General features: G+C 36.9%; 2 protein-coding genes across 2 annotated transcripts in view; both read right to left on the reverse strand.

Annotated features, from left to right (window-relative positions):
• Positions 1-23,090, reverse strand: part of LOC113113858 (RING finger protein 44) — a 1,123,463-nt gene that overhangs the window by 583,444 nt on the left and 516,929 nt on the right. The gene's annotated exons all lie outside the window — the stretch shown is intronic.
• LOC113113865 (diacylglycerol kinase theta-like) lies at positions 5,434-22,413 on the reverse strand. The gene is made up of 5 exons (XM_026280387.1): positions 21,653-22,413; positions 17,467-17,546; positions 9,312-9,411; positions 7,229-7,314; positions 5,434-6,006 (listed from the first exon to the last, which is right to left on the reverse strand). The coding sequence occupies exons 1-5, from the start codon at positions 21,858-21,860 to the stop codon at positions 5,869-5,871; spliced, it is 612 nt and encodes a 203-aa protein (XP_026136172.1). The 5' UTR covers positions 21,861-22,413; the 3' UTR covers positions 5,434-5,868.

Below are 23,090 nucleotides of genomic sequence, written 5' to 3' on the forward strand. Positions count from 1 at the left end.
TTTGATCAAACTTAATTGTTTGTTCATTGTATGATACCGATCGTATATATGTGCCTTTTAGGAGTCAAAGTTATAGCGCCACCAACTGGCAGCAGGAAGTGAATTATTTTCAGAACGCTTTGAATTCAGCATCTTATTTTTACTTGATTTGCTTCAAACTTCATCAGAATAATGACAAAACACGGCCGAAGACAATCTGTCATGGGGATATTTATATCTAATATAGTGTTGCCATGGCAACGTGTCAAACTTGAATGTTCTGTTCTGGTGATTTTTAGGCAGATAACTAGCTCAGATTTACATGAAACTCGAAACAGTATCAGTATTAAAGATAGTTAGACCATGGCAAAAGCTTTTAAAAGGGCGTGGAAGAGGCACTCTATAGCGCCACCTTTTGTCAAAAGTGGGGGGATTAGTTTTAGCTACAGACACCAAACTTGGTACATAAATTGTTCTTATCAAGACGGACAACTTTCTAATTCACAGTCATAAGCTACGACCAACAGGAAGTTGGCTATTTTGACTTGAATATGGATTTTTGGGAATTTTCTTTTGGGAATTAATGCATACTCCTCCCAGGGGAAGTACACTATACACACCAAACTTTGTCTACATTAAGAAAAACCATTGAGGAACTTAAATTGCGAACGGATTTTGGTTAGCTTGAACGGTTTTGTCGTGGTGAATTTTTGAAATGACAGTAAAAAGGGAAACATTAATTGTCTTGTATGTTTAAATTGCAGCTTCCAAACACTTCAAAGCATTTTTTCATACAAAGATCAAATCATTCTGAGGAAATATGCATAGTTTCACGACTTTACAACACTGTATGGATAAAAGAAAATTAAAAAACTGTCAGACTTCTCAACTGACATGATCTCACTCTGGCCACCCTGTCTGTGTGAGGGAAGGGAGGGGGAGAGGGAGGGGGAGTGTGAGGGGGTTGGTGACTGTGACAGTGTGTGTGGACTGTAGGGAGGGGCTGTCTGGCAGAGAGAGAGAGAGAGAGACCTAATCATCCCTTTAATAATCAGGAAAAAAAAAACCTGTATTTTAAATTGTTATTGTTTTTTGTTGTTGCTAATGGTGGTGTTTTTTCTTTTCATTACAGGTTAAGAAATCTCTTAGGCCTTATCCTTTTCTGACAGTTTTAGGGATTTAAAAACATCCTAAGAACCCTAATTTGTGCTGCAAATAATAATTTCAAACTCATTTGATACTGACCTATGACAACCTGTGACGTGACATGACATTTATTAATCTCATGGATGTAACAGTAAAACTCTTCAACTGACAGATAAAGCTGCAATGCAAGCAAAACTATTTCACAAATGCTTATAGGTCATTAAAATCATTACAAAACACTAATACATTATTTAAGGATTTGGTAACACTGTAAAATAATGTCTAATTTGTTAACATTAGTATATGCATTTGGTAACACTTTATAATAATTGCACTCATTAGCTAAGCATTAGTAAATAGTTCATGATTATAAAGCCTTTTCCCTTAATAATAGTCATTATTAAGCAGTAATACATCTATAAATAAATTGTTCTTGGTTTAAAAGCACATATATTACAAAGGAGATTAAAGTCTCAGTTGTCTTATAAAATAAATAAATAAACACAACCCAGTTTGATTCAGAATTCAGAATCCAACTGTACACTGTATATTCTTGAAGGATTAGCATCACCTCCTCTTGTAAGATGGTTTGAGGAATATATCTTCGAGATTTTACCGCCGCTCCCTATATGCATAGTATGCAGTCTTCGTAGGGCACCAACTCCCAGAGGGGGCACCATCCCAGTTGCTCAAAAAAACAAAAAAAAAACATGCGCCATTCTCCCATCTGCGCTCGCGACCGCTCACACCTCATGTTTGCGGCTGAATGTTCGTAATTGATGGATGGACATCTATGCCTGGGTATAGGACATCAGCAATCCGGCACAGAGAAAAGAAAACTAAAGAAAATAAAACAGGCATAAAGTTGTCTTGACATTGGACTTTCTAGAGTCTCAAATTTAGGGCCGGTCTCTAAAGTTACATGTGATATTGTTATACACTTTTCTAACGTCAGTAGCATTTGAAGAGAATGACTTACAGTCATAAAAACAACTGTAATTGTTCATCTAGGTGACAGCTATAATGCACAATTAAATTGAATGTTTGATATTTATTACAACAAACTGTAAGTCATATGTAAATTATGCTACTTTTTCACATGGGCTCAAATGCAAATTTGAAGCTCAATAGCATTTGAGAAGAAAGACTTGCAGTCATAAAACAATTGTAATGTGTTCATATAGGTGTCAGCTACAATGCACACCTTATACATTTTTTATAAATATTAAAATAAAGTGTTACTAAAGTTATATATATTGTCCTGTGTATGTGATTTCAAAGTCTAGATTGGTCGGATTAACCCTTTAACTGCCGCATCCCTTAAAGCTTGATTGTCAGAGGGTTACTGTAAATGCTTATGCCCGCTGGGCACAGTTATCCTGATGCCACCGGGGTGGCGTTGCACTGATGGCTTGAGCCCGACATCGCTGCTTGCAGCTATATTTATTATTATTATTCTTCTTCTCCAAAATGAATCGCATTTTTGAGGGCCTAAACATGCTCGAAAAGTCATGAAACTTTGCACACACCTCAGAACTGGCGAAAATTTACGTCTGATATGGGTTTCAGAAGTGGGTGTGGCAAAATGACTCAACAGCGCCACCTATACACGTTCAACGGTGTGCGCCTCGAGCTACGTTTCATGTACATGTATGAAAATCGGTATACACATGTAACTCTCCAATACCTACAAAAAAGTCTCTTGGAGCAAAATCCGAAACCCAACAGGAAGTCGGTTATTACTAATATTATGAGCAAATTTTGTGTCATTTTTGTCATTTCCATGCGTTGTATTTTAACGAACTCCTCCTAGAGATTCATTCAGATCAACACCAAATTTGGTATGCCTAATCTGAAGGCCTTTGCGATGTTAAATTGCGAAGCTTTTGAGTTTTCGTTGAAGGGCGTGTCCGTGGCGGCCTGGCGAATTTCGATGATTCGCCATGAAACAGGAAGTTGCTATAACTCAGACATACAATGTCCAATCTGCCCCAAACTTCACATGTTTGATGAGACTCCTGACCTGAACAGATTGACATGCCCATATTCAGTTATAGTCATAGCGCCACCTACTGGCAACAGGAAGTGTCATATTTTACACTGCGATGAACTACTCCTAGAAATTTTATGACATCAATGTATTTTTTGTGGTCAGTCTAATATAAAGGCCTGTGCGATGTTAAGTTGTGAAGATCTTGAGTTTTCATTAAAAGGCGTGTCCATGGCGCCGTCACGAAGTTCAATGTCTCGCCATAGGAATAAAAGATGTTATAACTCAGGCATAAAATGTCCGATCTTCCCCAAACTGCACATGTGTGATAAGAGTCCTGGCCTGAACACATCTGAAGGCCAACATTCCATCAGGTGTGGCAAAATGGCTCGATAGCGCCACCTATACACATTCAACAGAGTGTGCCTCGAGCTATATTTCACGTACATGTACAAAAATCGGTATACACATGTAACACACCAATACCTACAAAAAAGTCTCTTGGCACGAAATCCGAATCCCAACAGGAAGTCGGTTATTTAGAATTTTCTCTGCAAAATTGGCGTTGTTTTTGCCATTTTCAGGGGTTGTACTTTAACGAACTCCTCCTAGAGATTTATTCAGATCAACACCAAACCTGGTCAGTGTAATCTTAAGCCCTTTGTGATGTTAAATTGCGAAGATCTTTAGATTTCGTTAAAGGGCGTGTCCATAGCGGCCTGACAAATTTCGATGTTTCGCCATGAAAAAGGAAGTTGCTGTAACTCAGACATACAATGTCCAATCTGCCCCAAACTTCAAATGTTAGATAAAACTTCTGCCCTTAACAGATCTACATGCCCACATTCAGTTATAGTCATAGCGCCACCTATTGGCAACAGGAAGTGACATGTTTTACGCTGTGAAAAACTACTCCTATAATTTTTTTGAGATTAACATACATTTTGTGGTCAGTCTAATCTAAAGGCCTGTGCAATGTTAACTTTTGGAGATCTTGAGTTTTTGTTAAAGGGCGTTTCCATGGCGCCATGACAAAATTTGATGTCTTGCCACAGCAAGAGAAGTTGTTGTAACTCAAGCATAAAATGTTCAATCTTCCCCAAACTTCACATGTTCGATAAGAGTCCTGGCCTGAACACATCTGAAGGCCAATATTCCATTATAATGATAGCGCCACCTGCTGGCAACGGTAAGATTGGCACATATATGGGATATACTTTGATATATTCCACTTATATTTAGGACATTAAATGCATATTTCTCAACGTTCACCTTTTTACTAAAGCAACACGATGGCGGTGAGCCCGGGTGCGAGGGCCCGTTCATCGCTGCTTGCAGCTTTAATTTAAATTGTGATTTAACTACAGAGAGCAATCAAAGAACGCTTGCTTTTTTCCGGAGCTGTTACACATCGCGAGTATATCTGCACACTTGCCCAAACTGCCGTTACAATGAATGACGCTGTAATGCTGCACAACGGAGCTCTTACTGCATTCATGTGTTTGCTGTTAGCTGTGGTGAAAGCATTATGTGAGAGAAAACGTGTTTCAATAATGACGAGATCACTGCATCCACGCGATAAACAGACTCTGTCTACTCAATGCTCATCACTGCAGCCTTTCATGTGATGGGAGAAGATCGAAAAAATTATTATATAATCCACACTTCCACGATTCGTTAATCTCGACAGCTGTAATAGTAAATATATATATATATATATATATATATATATATATATATATATATATATATATATATATATATATATATATATATATATATTTGAGAGGGGTTCCACATGAATGCACATTGAATGCAAAGATGTCAGCCAATCACAACAGTTGTGGTTTACTCGGAGTCTCACAGCAGACACGCCCCTTCAAACAGAGCATTCAAGCCAGAGGGCTAATATCAGGATCTAAAAATGCTTTTTATTTCTAAATTTTAAATGTAAAAATCATATATAAGTACACAATATAAGTACACCTAAGGAAACATTAAAAAGCATTTAAAGAAAAGGAAATAACCCATGTCATGGGACCTTTAAGTCAAACAAAATACTACTATTGAAATTCCAAAAGACTGTTTTGAACTGTTTTCAACTGCAACAACTGCAGCAACTGGATCATGTGCTGCTGAAGACTGGAGAACTGACTACTCCTAATTCAGCTTTTAGGCATATTAACCTTAAAATAAAAATTCCCACAATATTACTATATTTACTTTATTTTTGCTAAAAATGCATCACTGCATTAAGAGACTTGTCAAAAACAAAGAAAAACCTCAACATTTTTGGATATGTATATTCAAGTTCAACTGCCTTGGAATATTTTTTTCCCCATTTTAGGCTATAGTCATGGTTTGAAGTTGATATTAATGTAGCTACATTACATAATGTAACTACCTACAGTACATTGAAACAAAGAAACCAGGTCAGGCAATAAAAGAAATTTCCACTGCCAAGATGACAAAGGAATACAAAAACACAGCAAGCTTGCCTGTATTCAGCTTCAGCAGAGTACATTTTTGTAAATGCTGACAGGAGCTGCATCCTACATTGCACCTGTTAAATAATAAATTGACTCATTGTGAGACACGACAGCCTGAGAGCCCATCTATAACTAAATAATGAAGCCGTTTGTGTGATGAATCCAGTTGACAGCAGGCAAACTGAAAGCGCTGAATGATAAGACTAGTGTGGGCTGGGTGGACTTTAAAAAAAAAATAATAATAATAATAATAACAACAACAACTCACACACTTACCGTAATGCCACACCATTCACATCTCATGCCAGCCAGGACATCGGAAGAACTGCAGGTGCGACGACAGACCTCACAGCGGGCACCTGAGGACATGTTCCCCTCCCGCCAGTGGTGCTGGTACGTGTCCTATCGGAGCAGCAGGGGATGATGGGTTAGGAAAAACCATGTGGCCGGTAACACAATCTAAAGCATTAATAAAGCTAGGGAATGTGATTTACCCAGGACAGGCTCCTGGATCAACATCCGTGTTACTCTTTATTCTGTCGTTAAAGAACATTCTTATCCATCTATCATTTCCTGTCAATTTTAGGAGTAGGATAGTTTGATCTATAATTAGAAATGATCCAATTATATAATTCTATTTATGAGTAAATCGAATTAAGACAAAATCATGTTCTGATAAGGCAAATTATTTTGAGTGCTAGGGAACAAGATCAACAGTCTTCAAAATTGTTGTTTGACTAATCTAATGACTATTCCCCAGCCAAGGATAAAAATATTAGCCAGTGTAAAAGTACAGTTAGTGTAATTTATGAACAAAAAAGGTATATAGCAATATTTAAAGCAGCGCTTACATAGAAGTCACTTTAAGCATCTTGCTGTTTGTTCAACACAATGAATTTACATGAAAAAAAAATTGAACATGAGCTAAATTTACATAAGGAACTTTTATGCCCTCATGCAAAACTCCACAAAATATAACACCTTTACACAGAAAGCATATTCCTAAGAGGATGCACTATAAATAATAATTATTCATCAGATAGATTTTCCATTGAATTCTATCTTTTTCTGTCAGTAAAATCAGTAAAAGGATTTGTATCTGTGACATTTATAGCACAACTTCAGTGGCAAAAGCTCTTTTCATTAAATCAGTCACTGTGCGGTGGGTGCTCAGTTTTTATTCTGCTTCTTGTAATGTGAAAATGCAAAAGAACACATACTGCGAACTTGCAATCTAGTCCCCAATTTTAATAAACAAAATCCCATGTATTATTTCACTAGGGTGCACTCTGAGTTTCTAGTTTCTCTCTCCAATCATTGTCAAAACCTGCTTTCTCTTGGGAACAATACAATTTTATTTCCTTTCTTTTCTTCATTCCTTCGTTTCTAATCCCTATTAGCATCCTTTGCTGTGGGACAGTTTCTGAAGTAAAAAAATCCAATCCAGATTATAATGCCAAAATGCCAGAAATAATTTTGGATTATACACAAAGTAAAACTTTCATTTACAGCAAGCTCTAATTTCTGTGTGGAGGTCGCCCATGGTTTTATTCTCTGGTCTACGGGCTTTAAATGTCGAGGTTGATACATCAGTAGATGGTGTAGTCATGGTTCTCATACTCACAATGTCTTGCCCTCCATCTTGGTGGCAGAAACGACAGTCGCTAACGCTGAATGGGGCACAGTCGCTGTGCACATGCAGCTCACACACTGAAAAACATGTGAGGTGAGGTTACAGTCTTTATGTGATTTATCCACTAAGCAAACATCATCTGAGGCATAACAGTTCATAAATGATTTTTTATTTCCACAGGGCAGTGGAAATCTGATGAACTGGTACTGCCTGCGAGATGATACAAAAAGTCATTTAATTCACATTAGTGTAACAAATGTTTGAGTAGGTGTGGGAATTAAAGACCGACTTTTCTTCTGAGCTTCATTTGTGCCTTTTGTAAGCATAGAGAGAGGGGAAGAGAAATGAAAGAGAGAGTTGAAGTGCAGTGTTTTTCTCTCAGCTCGGTTCTTAGAATTCAGCCCACTGCAAAAGGCCATTCTGCCATTTCCATGGCAACAAATGCTTTCCAAACAGGGACGACCAGCACAGACAAATGAGCAATAACAGAAGAAAAATAAGAAGAAGAAAACAAGAGGGTTTGGGGGAAACGGGAAAATAAAGGTTTTAGAGGAAACGATCTGATTATTAAAATAAAGTGGAAATGTTGAGCATTTTTTTTAAAACCCTGCTTAAATCTTCCCAGTTTCGTCCATTATGTTTGTTTAAGCTTGGCCCCGCAACTGTGTAAAACACCTCTAAAACCAGCCAAACAAACCAGATTGCACAGCAAACAATCGTAATGTGTATTAGCAGAGAAGAATATCTGACTTTCAGTAGGCCACACCTACATCTTTCTATTTTGGTTCATTTCCCAAAATACCACTTCGAATCGAGACTCTACTTTAATTGAACACAAACATAATCCACGCCTTTTCTGACCCTTGTAATTTCTGACTGCTTTTGCTACTATAAGATATACTTTCTACCAGCTCTAGGCTGAGCTTCCTTCTAAGAAAAGGTTTTCAAATAACTGACATGGTTTGCACTATCAACTGTCCTCGTTAACTTTCCCTTCAAATGAGAAATATTATAAAACAGCTCTTTTATAGTCTAGGCTCCGCCCACAAGAGAGAATCCATTTCAAGGTAATTCACCTTTTTTTTTACCTTCTACAAAAAGGTAAGGTTAATTTCACACAAGTATACAAATCTTGATTCAAACTATACATGCATTATACTTAATAAACAGTCAACAAATAAAACTATTTTTTCCGTTCCCCCTCTCCTATATAAACACTTGGATCAGTCCAGCCAGCTGAAGATCATAATTGTATATTAACCCTAATCCTAGCCTTTCTCAAGTAAAGAAAATTCTGAAAGTCCTCTTAAAATGTCTTACATTTTTGGTATTAGACAATGTTGAACATTCTGAAGATTTTATTTTAAGGGCTACCTTTGTTAGATATTATCTTTGGTATTTTAGATGGTATTGGAGTAGTGTTTTCTGAGTGGGAGTTTTAGAGGAACTCCTATTCACTGGAAAAACTAAAAAAAAAATCATTTGGTTGATGCAGAAACATCTCCCCACCCTCTGATCATAACGTAACTACGTGTAAACATCGTTCGGCAGTTTTACTTGGAAAAGTAGATTGATGTTATTCTGGCATTCCAATAACTATCGATAAACCTGAAATGAGAGAAGAAGGATTGGAGGGGTATTTCATTTAATGAGGTAGGAAATGTGCATAAGAAAAGTCACCGATCGCCACTATTGATTGGAATTCTGTTTGTGGCAAAGTCAGCTCATGACATGAAAAATGCCCTTATATTAGGAGTTAAAAATCATTAATATGGTGAAAACATCCTGATGCTATCATACTGTTGAAAAACACACACACACACATTTGTTTCAGTGAATTGTGGGGATTTTCCATAGACTTCTATTACTTTTATACTGCCCCTGCCCCTTAGAGAAAAACTTCTGCACTGTTACACTTTCAGATAAACATAATTTACTATTTTTAATCATTTATTTTCCCTCTTAGGGACGGCAGGCCAGTCCCTACAATTACAAAAATTTCAGGCTTTACTATCCTTATGGGGACAATGCCACAATGTAGCATAAACAAGTACACACACACACACACACACACCTTCACAGCGCAGAGCTGAACTGCCTTCCAGATGTTTCCGACAAACACAGCAGAACCTCTTCTTCTGACCGGCGGGACCAAAGCAGTGCGCTACAGGAACCTATACCACAAACAAGGAGAAGAATGATTAATAAAATAAAATCTGGGACTCTGTCTTCGAGTGCACTAGTGAAACTCGTACCTCCGAGTCAGACTTACAGCATTTCCAGATTATTACACTTCCAACTCCACTTGAAGGGCACATTGTGCTGGTCCGAATTGAAACCAACTCACAAGTTATCTTCACATTGTCTGAGAGGTCTAATTCACTTCATGAAATCAGATTTTAAAGAAAGGGTTCAATAATTCCGTGATCTGTTTGAGTCATTTCCAGGTCCACAAGAAATGTACACCCTACTCGGCAGATTTGGAAAGTATATGCATGCCAGAGAATGCAGCACCCTCAGGTTCTTCAGTTTAACACATTTTAACATGTTCTGAGATTTTATCTCGAAACCCACACAGAACATGTATCAGCAGATTTTATCTGTGCCTAGTCATACCATTTACCTAAAGTTTTCAGTTTTCCAAATCAGTAAGTCATTAAAAAAAACTGAGTTATTCTAACTAGTCACAAATCAGACATGACTAATGGGCTGGTCGTGTGTCAGTGAGCACTGCACGATCGGTATGTACCTCTGTGACATCACTTCCTGTCTGAGTAGTGTGAATGGTGGGAAAGCACGCAGATTCCTGCATTTCCTTCCTGTCTGGGGGAGGTGAGTAGAAATGCAGAAGGCATTTAGGATTTAAATAGTTGATGTCTTTTCTTTTTGATTTCATGTACCAAAAATAAACTTTAAAAATTCCCCAAGGAAAAGCAGAATAGGATCTAATTGTGTTGCAGATTATGAAGAAACCCCTCAGATTTATAAGAGAGGAAAGTTTTGATGTACAGCAATGCATGTGTAAAAAAGCAACAGAATAGAGAACGAGGAGTGTCGTATACTACATGCACGAAACATGGGCCATTCTTATAATTACAATTCATTCGCTTTCTGCTAATTCAACAGCAGCTGCTCCGGTCACATGATCCTAACTAAAATCTCATTGGACGGCTCATGATTTCGCTTTGCGAAACTGAAAAGATTAGTCAGACTGGTTTGAAAAAAAAAAATATTCACATTTTCGGTGCGCATATGTTTGCAGTCTATGTGGAAGCATCCATAGAAATGCATTTTATTCCAGCACGTCATCGCATCTGATATTCATTTCATTTTTTTCGTAAATAATATTCAGAAAACAAGTGAACATAATAATACACTGAAACCTAATACTTCCTCTGTTAAGGCCTTTCCACACTGAGTGCCAAAAAACTTTCTTCCATGAGTGTCAGAACACACATGAAATATGAAAGCAAGTAGACATAAGTAACATAAGATCTGCTTTCTGAATTTGTTTTATATGCAGCACATGTTTATGACAAATATTTACAGTGTAGCATTATTAAACATACAAAGAGTGCATTTCTCTGCTTACGGAATCAAAATCAAATATAAAATCACAATAGGAAATTATTACAATGACTCGATATACACATTCAATTATATGCATTCAAAGAGTGGTTTTCCCTTTCCTTCCACATATTTACATTCTATAGAGGTCCCTTTACATCTAAAATGCAATTTTGGTTGATCGGTTCAGAATCAGGTAGCATTTGACCACATCAAAATCTAAGTTTAAATGCACTGTGATCGGATCAAGGAAACCACAGCTGCATGTATACTGTAAAACAATGCATTTACACTGATGTAGATGCATCAGATGCATTGAGCATCACAGTGGAATTGGATTGTGACTTAATGGAATGAATCAAGTTGATTCACAATGGAATCCAGCAAAATAACGTCCAGAATTTAACTTTTAATGTGAGCATAGCTTGAGCTTTCAAAGACCCAAAGCAAATTGTTCTGATGTAGTGAAGAGATGCACTGACAAATCCCAGCCGGACTGTCTTGTTCCGTGTGCCCATCTTTAACGAGTGATTTCACGGGAACACGTTCTGAATCACACAGCAGATTGTGAAAGCACAGAAACAGGGGAGGAGAAGTCAGGCTTTTTGCTCTCTCCTTCCCATTTTCTCACTCTTGATGGGCAGCACTTTGGTCTTTCGGCTGCTTGATGAGCAGGTTGGCAATTAATTCTACAAACACTTCAGTAGGCTGGTGAATTATTGGTTACAGGTGTGTTCTGGTACCAAACCAGTTCGCCCAAGGCATTCTGGGTAAGTGAGACGTGCTCTTGAGCCGATCTTCATTCACTAAGCTGCAAAAAACATCATTATAATTCTCATACACAGGAAAAACTCCCTTTAATTGGCGGAAAATTCTCTTAAGGATGTCTATGCTAGAACATCAGCAATGCCACTGAAATGTTACTAGACCCAGACACATGGTAAGGACATCGATAAAATAATCCACGTGACATCAGTGGTTCAACTCTAATATTATTAAGCTATGAGAATACTTTTTGTGTGCAAAGCAAACAAAAATAACTAATTTATTCAACAATTTATTCTCTTCCCTGCCATTCTTTGACACACGTTCGCTATGGAGGGTCAGACTCAGAAAGCTCTCAGATTTCATTTGTGTCATTTGTGTTCCAAGATTGGAAGGAAAACCTTCCAATGAATGTTTTACGGGTTTGGAATGACAAAAGAGTATTTAATGACAGAATTTAGATTTTTGGGTGAACTATCCTTTTAAGTCAAGTCAGGTCAAGTCGAGCTTTATTTTCATTCCGCTACACGTGTGAACATACAGTGGAGCGAAATGTCGTGTCTCGCAGGAGCACTGTGCTACACAAATAAACATAAAAATAAACACACAACACTAGACGTAAGAACAATTTTTAGACCTACATAGCTAACTTTCTGAAGCGGTAGTCTAACTACACGTATACTATAAAAAACTGACTATACATATAACCTAAGACAGACTAAACAAGTACTTTACATAATAACTGTACATGATATTATGCAAAAGAGGTATTTAAGGTTAAGAAGCAAGTAGTGCAATGTGATTTCTGGTACATTCACAAGTAAACATTTGTGACCTTGTAACATGGAGTCTTTATAAGAAAGTGTCTGGTGCATATAGAGAGAAAAGAGTGCGTGTTTCTACAGGTGGTTTGTCCAGCCCACTCACCTGTGTGTAGCACACTCAGAATTGCACAGTGTTCTTGAGGTTTTCAACAGTTTTCATGTGGTGTGGTGGGATGGGGGAGAGAGGATCCTGGTTTCAGGAGCTAGGGTTGTGGATGGGATTTCAGAGGGGGTTGAGGTGATTCAGGGCTCTCACAGTCTTGGGGAAAAGCTGTTGAGCAGTCTTGTAGAGTGTGCTCTGATGCTACAGTACCGTCTTCCTGATGACAAGAGCTGAAAGAGACTGTGGGAGGGACGGGTGGGGTCTTTCATGATACTGGTAGCTTTACTAAAGCATTGTACAAATAAAATGTCCAGAATGGAGGGGAGAGAAGCACCGATGATCTTTGCAGCTGTGTTCACGGTCTGCTGTAGGGTCTTGCGGTCAGCAGCACAGCACTGCATTTAACATATAATATACCAAGGTATCCCTTTCAGGGTCCTGAGGACCTGTGATAAGCTGCTGTACCCCTTAAAGGTACCATTATTTTTTGCAGATCTTTCTCTGATAGTGAACATGCAAGTACTGCAAAAAGGCAAGGGACATTAACTCAATTACAGTGGCAGACCTGTCAATGTCAGTGAAAAAAAAAAAAAACGAAGTGACATTTATGGCAGACATTCTCACTGCAGCACAGCACACAGTGTACAGTGGGATAGATTAGGTGGCTTACTCAATATTTGGATATATGGCTTGGGAACACAAAGAAAAATAGCTTGACATTTGCTCAAGCAAATCAGGCTATTTAGACTCTTGTGAGGGAGCCAGAAATCGAACTCACTGATGTCTGAGCTCACAGACACGGAACAGCTGTTTAGAAGCCTGGATCGCCTTCATTTTCATAATGCTGAGAAATATCATGAGCCAAAATACAGATATTGCACAGAAAACACCTAAACTCTAGGGACCAAAATATAATTCCATGTAATACGGAGGAAAATATGGTGAGGTTTTGTGGTTAAGGCTGCTGAGGTTCACAAGATCTTTGATGATGAGGCCTCAAACAAACACACACACACAGACACACACACACACACACACACACCCTACAGCATGTGTCCTTGAGCTGCGGCCCACCTCTCCCTCCTGCAGTGGACACATCCTCACTGGCTCTAGGCCTCCCGGGGGAGTCACTACAGTAGACTGCAGAGCATCCTACCGGACGTGACCTCGCTTCCTGTCATTAGCCGCCATCTCTCTAATCCTAAAGGTGACTGGCTCCTGTAAATGTCTACTGCTGAGGTACTAAATCCGAAATGGTGCTTTTGGAAAAAATGGATGGAAAAATGATGCTTGATTTTGTTTTGCTAGCCCATAACATAAAGCTTTCCCTCTTTGTTGTTTTGATTAACATTCATAGAATAGATTAAGATTCGTGATACAACAAAGTTACATTTTGAGTAATTACTTTAAGGATAACGTGATATCAAATATTACTCTATTTGTGTACTCAATTATCCCTGGCAGTGGTTATTGCTAATTAAAACTAAAATTATAAACTGATAAAAAAAAAAGCTGAAATAAAATAAAATACTAATATTAAAATAAAATAATTTTAACTCAAAACTTTAGAACAAAAATATCAAAAGCTGAAAAAACTAAAACAAACTTAAATTACAATGTAAACGAAAACAATAAAAATAAAAGCTACTATATTAGTATATAAACCTTACAAAATAAATAATAATAATAATAACTGAATGGAACATAATATTTAAATGGAAAGAAACTTTGAGTTAATTTATGAGATAATTCAAAGGTTTTCGTATCCCATGCTTGTTATTGTTTTTTTGTTGTTGCATAACTCACTTTTTTATGTTTCAGAAAATGAGATTTAATATGTTCAATTTGCATCAAGTAAATGTATCTTGATGTTTAGATATTTGTATTGGAAAACAAAATTTGCAGTGCATGCAACATTTAATGCCATGGCATTAAATTTAGGACTTTCTGCCATGAATTTAGGAATTGGGAATGAATTTAGAATTTTAGACCTTTTTTAGACCTTAATTTGTGGGAGTTGAATTAAATCCTATATTAAAATAACATTGGTCCCTTATTGTGAATGTTTCATCACAAGTTACTCCAAAGAAAATGTTTATTTCACAACTTCATTAAATTTAAAACCTGTCTATTTAACACAACCCTACATTTTATCCTGTCAAACTGATTTTGTTTTGGAAATCTGTTACATTTCAGAAGTGAAATGTGTTGCATGCACGTTTTCTTGTTTTTAAAATGATTCAACCATTTATTTTATTTCCGCTTATTCACAGAAGGTGATACATGACTATTATAAACTTTTTCAAGTCTTAAAGGAGATATTCTTGATTTTCAGTAATGACAGTGTCGAATGGCTGCAACTGTTGTGTTCGTATTTCCTCAGATGCGGTTCAGCGAGGTTGTTTAGTAAAGGTTAATGGAGCAGTTGGCTCGGAGACTGATTCACTCCTACACCACCCACCCACCCACAAACACACATACACACATGCTCACACACGCACACACACACACACACAGAGCTGAGAAAAGTCTTCAGCCAGTACAAAAAAAAAAGTCACATCCATTTCCTTTTCAAACTGAACTCATCAGTCTTACAGCCAGAGAAACTAGAAAAAGAGAATTAAAACACTGCATGCACTTTCTTGTTGTCTCTGCATGCATTATGTATGAAAGCAAACTTCTAGAAGAGTCTCTAAGGCCCTGTGTTTTATGCAGACCAGTGGTTTCTGTTCCACCTCATTATCTTTCGGTTTAAATGAAGTTTTGCTGTGGCATGGTTCTTGATTCAGCCTTCTGTCGTGCCCTACGGCTGCTCTGATGCGATTGGCCGGCCGGTTTGGTGAAAGCGAGGCAGGTATTTCTCACTGTGAACACAGCGCTGATGCAGTGGCACATGTGGTATCAGCACTTTGAGAGGATGAAGTTTCCAAGCAGCAAGCATCTCATGCGGTTACTTTATCACATGCTGTTAACCAGCAAGAACTGTTCAGTTTTTCATGGTAAAAAATGTACATCCTGTTTTATATTTAGCAGTATTTCTTCAAGACCAAGTAACTGTTCAAAGTCATAGGACAGTTTTCAGTCATTGTTATGGATAAGAACCCTGCTAATGCCCACTTATTATTCCAATCCTAATTAATAAATTAACATTTAAATAATAAATAAATAAATACATGGATATGATTTTTTTTTTATCTAATTTTTAATTTGAATCCTCTAATTATCTAAGTACAAATTGTCCATGTCTAAAACCGCTGGCCTAGCAACTAGACAAACAATAACGGTGTCGTTGTTAACCAAACTAAACCAAAACATAACACAAAACTCAAAACACGAAACAAAGTAGAAGATGAAAAAGCAAAAAAAGCAAAATAAATAAATGTTGTTTTGAAAATGAGAAATGTTGCCTTGGGATCTAAGGGACGTGAAAAGTGCTAAAATCAATAAAACTTAATTAAAAAATACATGTAAGCTATATACAAAAAAAAAAAAAGAAAGAAAGAAAAAATATAGAAAAAATATATAGAAATAAAAAACTAAAATTATTTCTAAATATTAATAAATAATATAATAGTAGGCCTATACAAATAATACTAAACTAACACTGGACAAAGAATGCAACAATATTACAATAATAAAATAATATTAGTATTGTTTTTTTGTTTTGTTTTTTCTTCTATGGACTAAGCTAGTATAAAACAATGTATCCACAACATCACATATCAAGAAAATGGATTCATATAAAACCATAGCACCAGGCAGAAAGTTAAAATGGTGAAATGAACAGTTTAGCAGCCATTATGAAAATATTTGACTCAAATATGACTAACCGAACAGAATCAAATATGCTAGAGCAAAGTGTAACAAACCAAATCAGCATGCCAACACATTATGTTCATATCACCAAGGCCATTGCTGAAATTTACAGGGATGGCGACAAAATTTGTATAAGTGGGCCCCTTCATCCCCGGCCTGGGACAATGATGGCCCTGCATTATATCAGTACAATGAGGTCATCAGCTGTAGATTGGGTTTATAATCAGTAGTTAGTATGCAGAGAGAAAAAAACTTCCGGGCAAGGCTGTTATAATAAAGCTCTTGATTATTACTAGATGAGCTGCTATCAAAGCCACAAAGGCTGGCTGACATTTGGCCTTCACGAAAGACCACAACACGGCAGGAAGTCATCAGTAATTCATTATGAAAGCTGGACAAAGGGCTACACTGACTGCTGTGTCACTGAGCAAAACAGCTCCAGTCAGTACTAAATTATTCCATGTAGATTCAATGCGTAATGCACTTCCTGTTTGTCATGCAAAGCCACGGATAAGACAGGTAAAGCATCGACTGCTAATTAGGATCTTTCTTGCATGATCATACCCTGCAATACAGCTTGATCGTTCTTCATTAACAACATAATTGTTCAAGACTTTGTGTCCGCTATCATCAGAGCATCCATTCAGCGTTGTGATGCCTCAGTAATGCTTTGTTAGTGAAAACAATCTTGTCTTGCCTCGTAAGTTTAATATCCAAGCTACATTAATAAAAAAATAAGGAAAATATATTTTGTACAAAAACAATGAAGCTTTTTTCCAATGAATTTTTATAAAACCATCAACAGAACAGAACCATTGCTTTTGCATCCAGATGTTTAAAATATTTATTTAGTTTTTATTAAAAAAAATTATCATGATCAAAAAATGTCATGATTGTAATGGAGGGTTTTTACTGAAAAACAAAATGAAGGAATGAATAAAATAAAATATATTTTTGCAGTACAGGAATGTGAATGTGCTTAATTGTTCTAGAAAATGTCACATAATGAAAAAAAAATATATATTTTTTTGTCATAAAATATGACCAGATTGTGTGTGTGCATGTTTATTTATTCATCTTACATGTTTTATGAGATTTACTTATAAAACTAATGATGTATGTCTGCCCCGTCATATGTGGCACGTTTCACTCACCTGAACTTGTGTGGGAGCCATACAGGAACACACGGTCCTGACGTGCTTCAAACACTTCTCATGTGACATGAAGTTACACACTGCAAGGAAAAAAAGAGAGAGAGATGTAGTGTAGGCCACAGAATTATGGTGCATTATGTTGCCAAGATATGTGAGTAAAGCAGCTTTAGCAAAAAGAAAACTTGTCATTCTTTCTCAGCAGTGAAAGTAAAGCCCAGTGTACCATGTTGTGATCTTCACAATTTAGAATTCACCCTAGAAATAAATCAATCTTTAATATCACCAAAAGGAATATAAAGGCATATTTCATGAACAGCTCTTAAAAGAACAATGTGTAACAATGACAAGAGCAATGATCAGCTGTCTCTATGGTCGATGGCGGCTGTGTGCCCTATTTACGCTGCTGTCAGAGCTCACATTGGCCCTCAGCACAGACTGAACCTCACTGATGCATTTGTTAGTTTTCATGCTTGCCAGAGACAGGAAGTGATCTCGCTGGTCAGGCTGAGCTCCTCTCACTATCAAAACCACAAGAGCAAGGAAAAACATTTGAAAGTTTACCGTACCAAAGTCGTGTTCTCACGCACACTGTAAAGCCCACCACTCTAGTGAAATTGGAAACAGTTAGAAATGACATGCACACGCTGCTAAGGAAATCACAAAGACTGTTTTGTTTACACATTCATTATCAACACAAGCCTTTGGCACGTGAACCCATTAAACCGTTTTTTTTAAAGCTAACATTGCAAAACACTAGTGACACATAGTCAGACTAGCCACGAGACTAGAAGCCAGAGTTTCACCTCATGTTAATCCTAAAATATAAAAAGTCAGTGGAGAGTGCTACTAGAAGATGCAACTGACCTTTTGACCACTGTAAATTATAAAACAAAATGAAAAGAAAAAATCATAACTACAAAATAACTACATATACATATATATATATATATATATATATATATATATACATTCTCTTAATTTAATATTCAGTAAAATGTCAATGCCAACTGTATTCTGCAACTGTAGAACAACACAAAATGAAAAGAAAAAATCATAACTACAAAATAACTACATATATATATGTGTGTGTGTGTGTGTGTGTGTGTGTGTGTTTTATATGTATATATATATATATATATATATATATATAGATAGATATATACACATTCTCTTAATTTAATATTCAGTAGAATGTCAATGCCAACTGTATTCTGCAACTGTAAAGAGTAATTTCTACCTGATTTAGCACATATAAATGAGTTAATTTTATATAAATTCATGTATGTAGATTGATTCGATTTTCGTTTGAAAATCAAATCGAAATTGTTACAGCCTATTGTAAGGAGACACACCAATTAAAATTGTTATTATTATTATATTTTTTCATGGATGATGAAATATATTTCTGACCTGAATAAAACCAGTTAGTTTAGATGTTACCATTTTTATGTTAGCATTTTTCATGTTGTAGGCAAAAAATATTTCCTGAAAAAGAGATGATAATAGAACCTCGACCATTAAATATAGCGTTTTAATCATAATTACATTCTACAGTAATTAACAGTTGTGCATGCACAGTTGAAATGGTCAACATAATATATTTTTTAAATACTGTATATGAACATATCTGGGTTTTCTGAGACAGACCTATTGTATATAAGCTGATGAATTAATTGTCTCATGCATTATATCAAAAAATCATTTAGTAAGTAATCTTATATCTGGAGTTTGATTAATGTAATATTGGCTTTAAACAGGACTGCTACGAAAAAAACAACAACAACAAAATTCCTCTACAATTGTACATTTAAACAATAAAGAAAAAAAAAATGTTATAGCCGATTGTATAGCCACACCAGTTAAAATTTAAATTATTATTATTCTATTTTTGACATCACAGAATGGTCAATTATTCCAAATAGTTCCTTATGTAATGATAACACTTTTCGGTTTCAAACAAGAATTTCCAGTTCTGTGAGACAGCATAAGATAATTTACATATTTTGCTTTCAAGTATTTTAACAAATTTAGTTTTCATTAAATAAGTCTTCATTTAAGAACATCTGTATCTATATTATATCAGTCAACCGTAACAAAGGGCTATATTCATGTCTTTCATTACAATTTACTATGCAGAAATTTGTTAGTCTGACATGTTACTAGTCTCTATATGAATGCAATAAACACACACCACTAATGACAGCGTAGCGCGTGCATGTGTGTGCTTATGTTCTAGTCTCCCTCGGTCCCTCTGGCTACAGCATCCAGCCTGCCGTCTTGCTCCATTGGAATACATGTTGCCATGCCAACCTGTTAGAGTCAATCACGACTTCACTGCAGCGCATTACGTAACAGAAACATCTCATTTCTGCCTCACTCTGCCTGGTAACATCCATATTGTCAATCAGTATCTGCTTTCTATCCCTGCCTGTCTCACGGCCACATCGATCCAGTCCACTTGTCTCTAAAGTAATGCTTCATTGATATAGGACCTGTAGTGAAACCCTGGTGAGCAGCATAACATAGTGGAATCTACCCAAGAAATCATAACTGGCTTTAAAAAGGCAAGACCAGATGAGTTCTAGTTTACATTCACTCTATGTGCATATAGAAAAACATCAGACATCAGATAGAAGGGGATATTGCTCCATCAATACTTTGCAGTCATTTGCAGCGCATAAAAGTTTATACAGCTCAGCAGCATTGTGATGAATTCTTATAAAGAGTCAAAAGAAATGAGTTCAGACTCTGGCTAGTCTTTAGAGGTGATACTCTATCATAGATTCTGCAAGGCCAAGGGTTAGGAAACCTGTCCTGAATACAAAAGGAGGTATAGCTGCATTACAATAGATTAAAGCTTCACAAAAGCATCATAAATTCACAAAGGCATTATAAATTTGTTCATATGACTCATGTGCTACATTCCAAGACTTTTGACGTCATTCTTTGCATCGCAAATTTAGGTAGTGATTCACTGAAAAGATTGGTATCCACCCTTGCATTTAGAGTTTATGAGAGAAGAAGTGAATGATTCATTCAGTAAATGACCCAATCCAGCTGTCAAGTTCAGTTCACCGATTCAATGATTAGTTTGCAGACATATACAGCTCATTGGAGTAGAAGATTATCAGGGAACAAGAGATCAAATATCAATTTGCTTATTACACAAAGATACTTTTTGACTTCTGAAAACATGGAATATACTAATATGGACTCTTTTTTTCTTTTTTACTCAATTCAGTGTAATCTGGGCTGTCGGTTGTAGTCTTGAATCCTGCAAAAGAAAATCAATCATACCACTGGGCATCACTGAGGTTTGTTCAGAAGATCTGCTTTGGATTAAAGTCTAACATGCTAAACAACTACATGTTTATTTGCTACCCAAATAAGCAGCTCTGTAAAGAGAAACATGTTTGGTGAACATCTGACTGAAGTGAGAATAGTACAGATCTTCTCACACTGTCACCGGCCTCCATCAATCAGATGGATCTCATCAAAGTGTCTTCCTGCACATGACCAGCCAATCACAGATCCCTGTCCAACAGAAGGAGTGTGTCGGATCGATCTGCATCAATGGGTCTCCTCCAATTAGTAGACAAGCTATTCGATCATTCTGTCGAGAGTGATGTTTGAAGAAGAGAGAGAGAGATGCTGGACATCCTCCATCTTTTTTTTTTTTTTTTTACATTATATTTTTCATTCCTTCCCTTTCCAGGAAGGCATGTGCACCGATCGTAATCATTCATAACTGCCAATCAAATTTGTTGGAAAATTCCATTTGAAACTAAATCAGAAACTTCAAATGCACTGGTTAAGTGTCCCAAAATGCATTAAAACTGTCAACTGACAAATTTTTATTTGAGAGAGTATTCCTCTAGAACTATATGTCTATTAACCATAGAACTGCCATCTAATTCTACCACAGCACTTTTGCGTAAAGGCATCTCTTTCCACTGTCGAGTTAAGGCTGCTCTCTGCCTGCTCAGAACTCTGTGTAAAGAGAAAATTAAGGCTGCTCTGACCTACCTCATACCCCAGTATCAAAACATACAGCTGTATTTGTATCTGTGTAAATGCATTTCTCTAAGGACACCTAGAGCCACTTCAGAAGAGCTTCTGTGTCTCCTTTGCAGCAATGTGGAATTAGAGAAGGTAAAAACGATAAAGAGAAGATAAACCATCTTACCTTCACAAACAAACCCGACAATCCCCCATATGAAGTCGCTGCAGTGATGACAGAAGGTCGGTTTGGTCAGGGTCACTTTCCGAAAGCAGTGTCCAGGAGCGTTAACGGAGTACCGCGCCTTTGAACCGGGCGACTGCTGCGCCTTTTTCCTCCCGGGTCCGGGGCTCGAGCTCGGGCTGTCGTGCTTCACCCGACCGCTGTCTGCCATGTCGGTCACTTCCAACGTAGATCCAGTGCAAAACGCCGAGATAAAAAGCTCAACTAGCTTGGTTGTTGTGGAAGTCACATACGTGATTTAGCAGTTATGTTAAACCCCATCGAGTCATCGCTGAATAAAGTGAATGTTTCTGTTCTCCAGCTACAGCGTATAAACAAGAGTCGGAAACGCGACTTCTGGCTACAATGTATCAATGTAACAAAATATCTGAACGTTCCAATTAGAGCGCGCGTGTAGTTAGTGTGAGAGCTTCACTATCTGACCATCTAATCAGACATCAAACTCAATACATATGCCAGTCTGCCTTTACCGACGAAAACCAGCAGTCTGCCAATGCAAGAAGGGAAAATTAAGCAACTGCGTCCACATATATGATGCGCTGTTGTTAAAATCGTCACAAAAGCCTGTTTTTTATCATTTACGCTGCTTTTCACTTTCTCACCTCAGGTTTTCACTAACACAAGCGTCTGTAACTTCCGCCTGTAGTACAGCTCCGGGCAGAGAAAGAAAAACATATAGTACACAAGAGCTTCACACCAGGAGCCTCAGCTATGGCAAGCCGTTTTAATATGTATTCCAATGGAATAACGTTACCTATGTTACTAGCGCTTGCTTTCAAAGTAGTGTCTACTTTTAAATGTCAGTTTATTCATTAGATACTAGTAGCCTATTTACTTCAGTAGTTACTATTCAAATATTTGGTTGTAATTTTTCTTTACATCGGAGTCTGTTCATAGTCAGTATTCCCAAACCACTCTGATGGAAATTCATAACCATTTTGCATTTTGATGAATTGGAAGCTATTTCATTGATCTGTTTACACCCCAGTGACGGTAGGGGGTAGGCCTACTTTTTCATGCTTAAATTTGGTCCTCTGAAAATCACACATTTAAATGTGAATCACTTAGCAATTCATATTAAATCATCTTCTCATGAGATTTGGTTAGACATTTCCATTATTATTGGTAACAAATTGCAAATGTTAAACCTGGAATAGTGCACCTATCACCGAAAATACCCCCCAGTGTCTACATTCCCCAGTTAATGCCATCTTACGAAAACAACAAGACAAATGACAAAAACAATTAAGTTTCTGAAATATAAAAATAAATATTAAATAAATAGAAATAATGGAAGAAATAATGGAAATAAACACAGGCCAGGTGACGATATCAACACCGCCTCTAATTGTAAATAAATAAATAATAAAAAGAAAAACGA

The sequence above is a fragment of the Carassius auratus genome, chromosome 14 (assembly GCF_003368295.1).
Source record: "Carassius auratus strain Wakin chromosome 14, ASM336829v1, whole genome shotgun sequence".
Taxonomy (NCBI): Eukaryota; Metazoa; Chordata; class Actinopteri; order Cypriniformes; family Cyprinidae; genus Carassius; species Carassius auratus.

What these genes read in the sequence shown, in the direction of transcription:
- LOC113113865 (XM_026280387.1), bottom strand. Translation starts at nt 21,860, where the DNA reads ATGGCAGACAGCGGTCGGGTGAAGCACGACAGCCCGAGCTCGAGCCCC. An exon ending in TGTCGGGTTTGTTTGTGAAG is followed by an intron (nt 17,547 to 21,652) that starts GTAAGATGGTTT and finishes TTTTCCTTGCAG; the next exon opens with TGTGTAACTTCATGTCACAT. An exon ending in AAGATGGAGGGCAAGACATT is followed by an intron (nt 6,007 to 7,228) that starts GTGAGTATGAGA and finishes CTGCTCCGATAG; the next exon opens with GACACGTACCAGCACCACTG.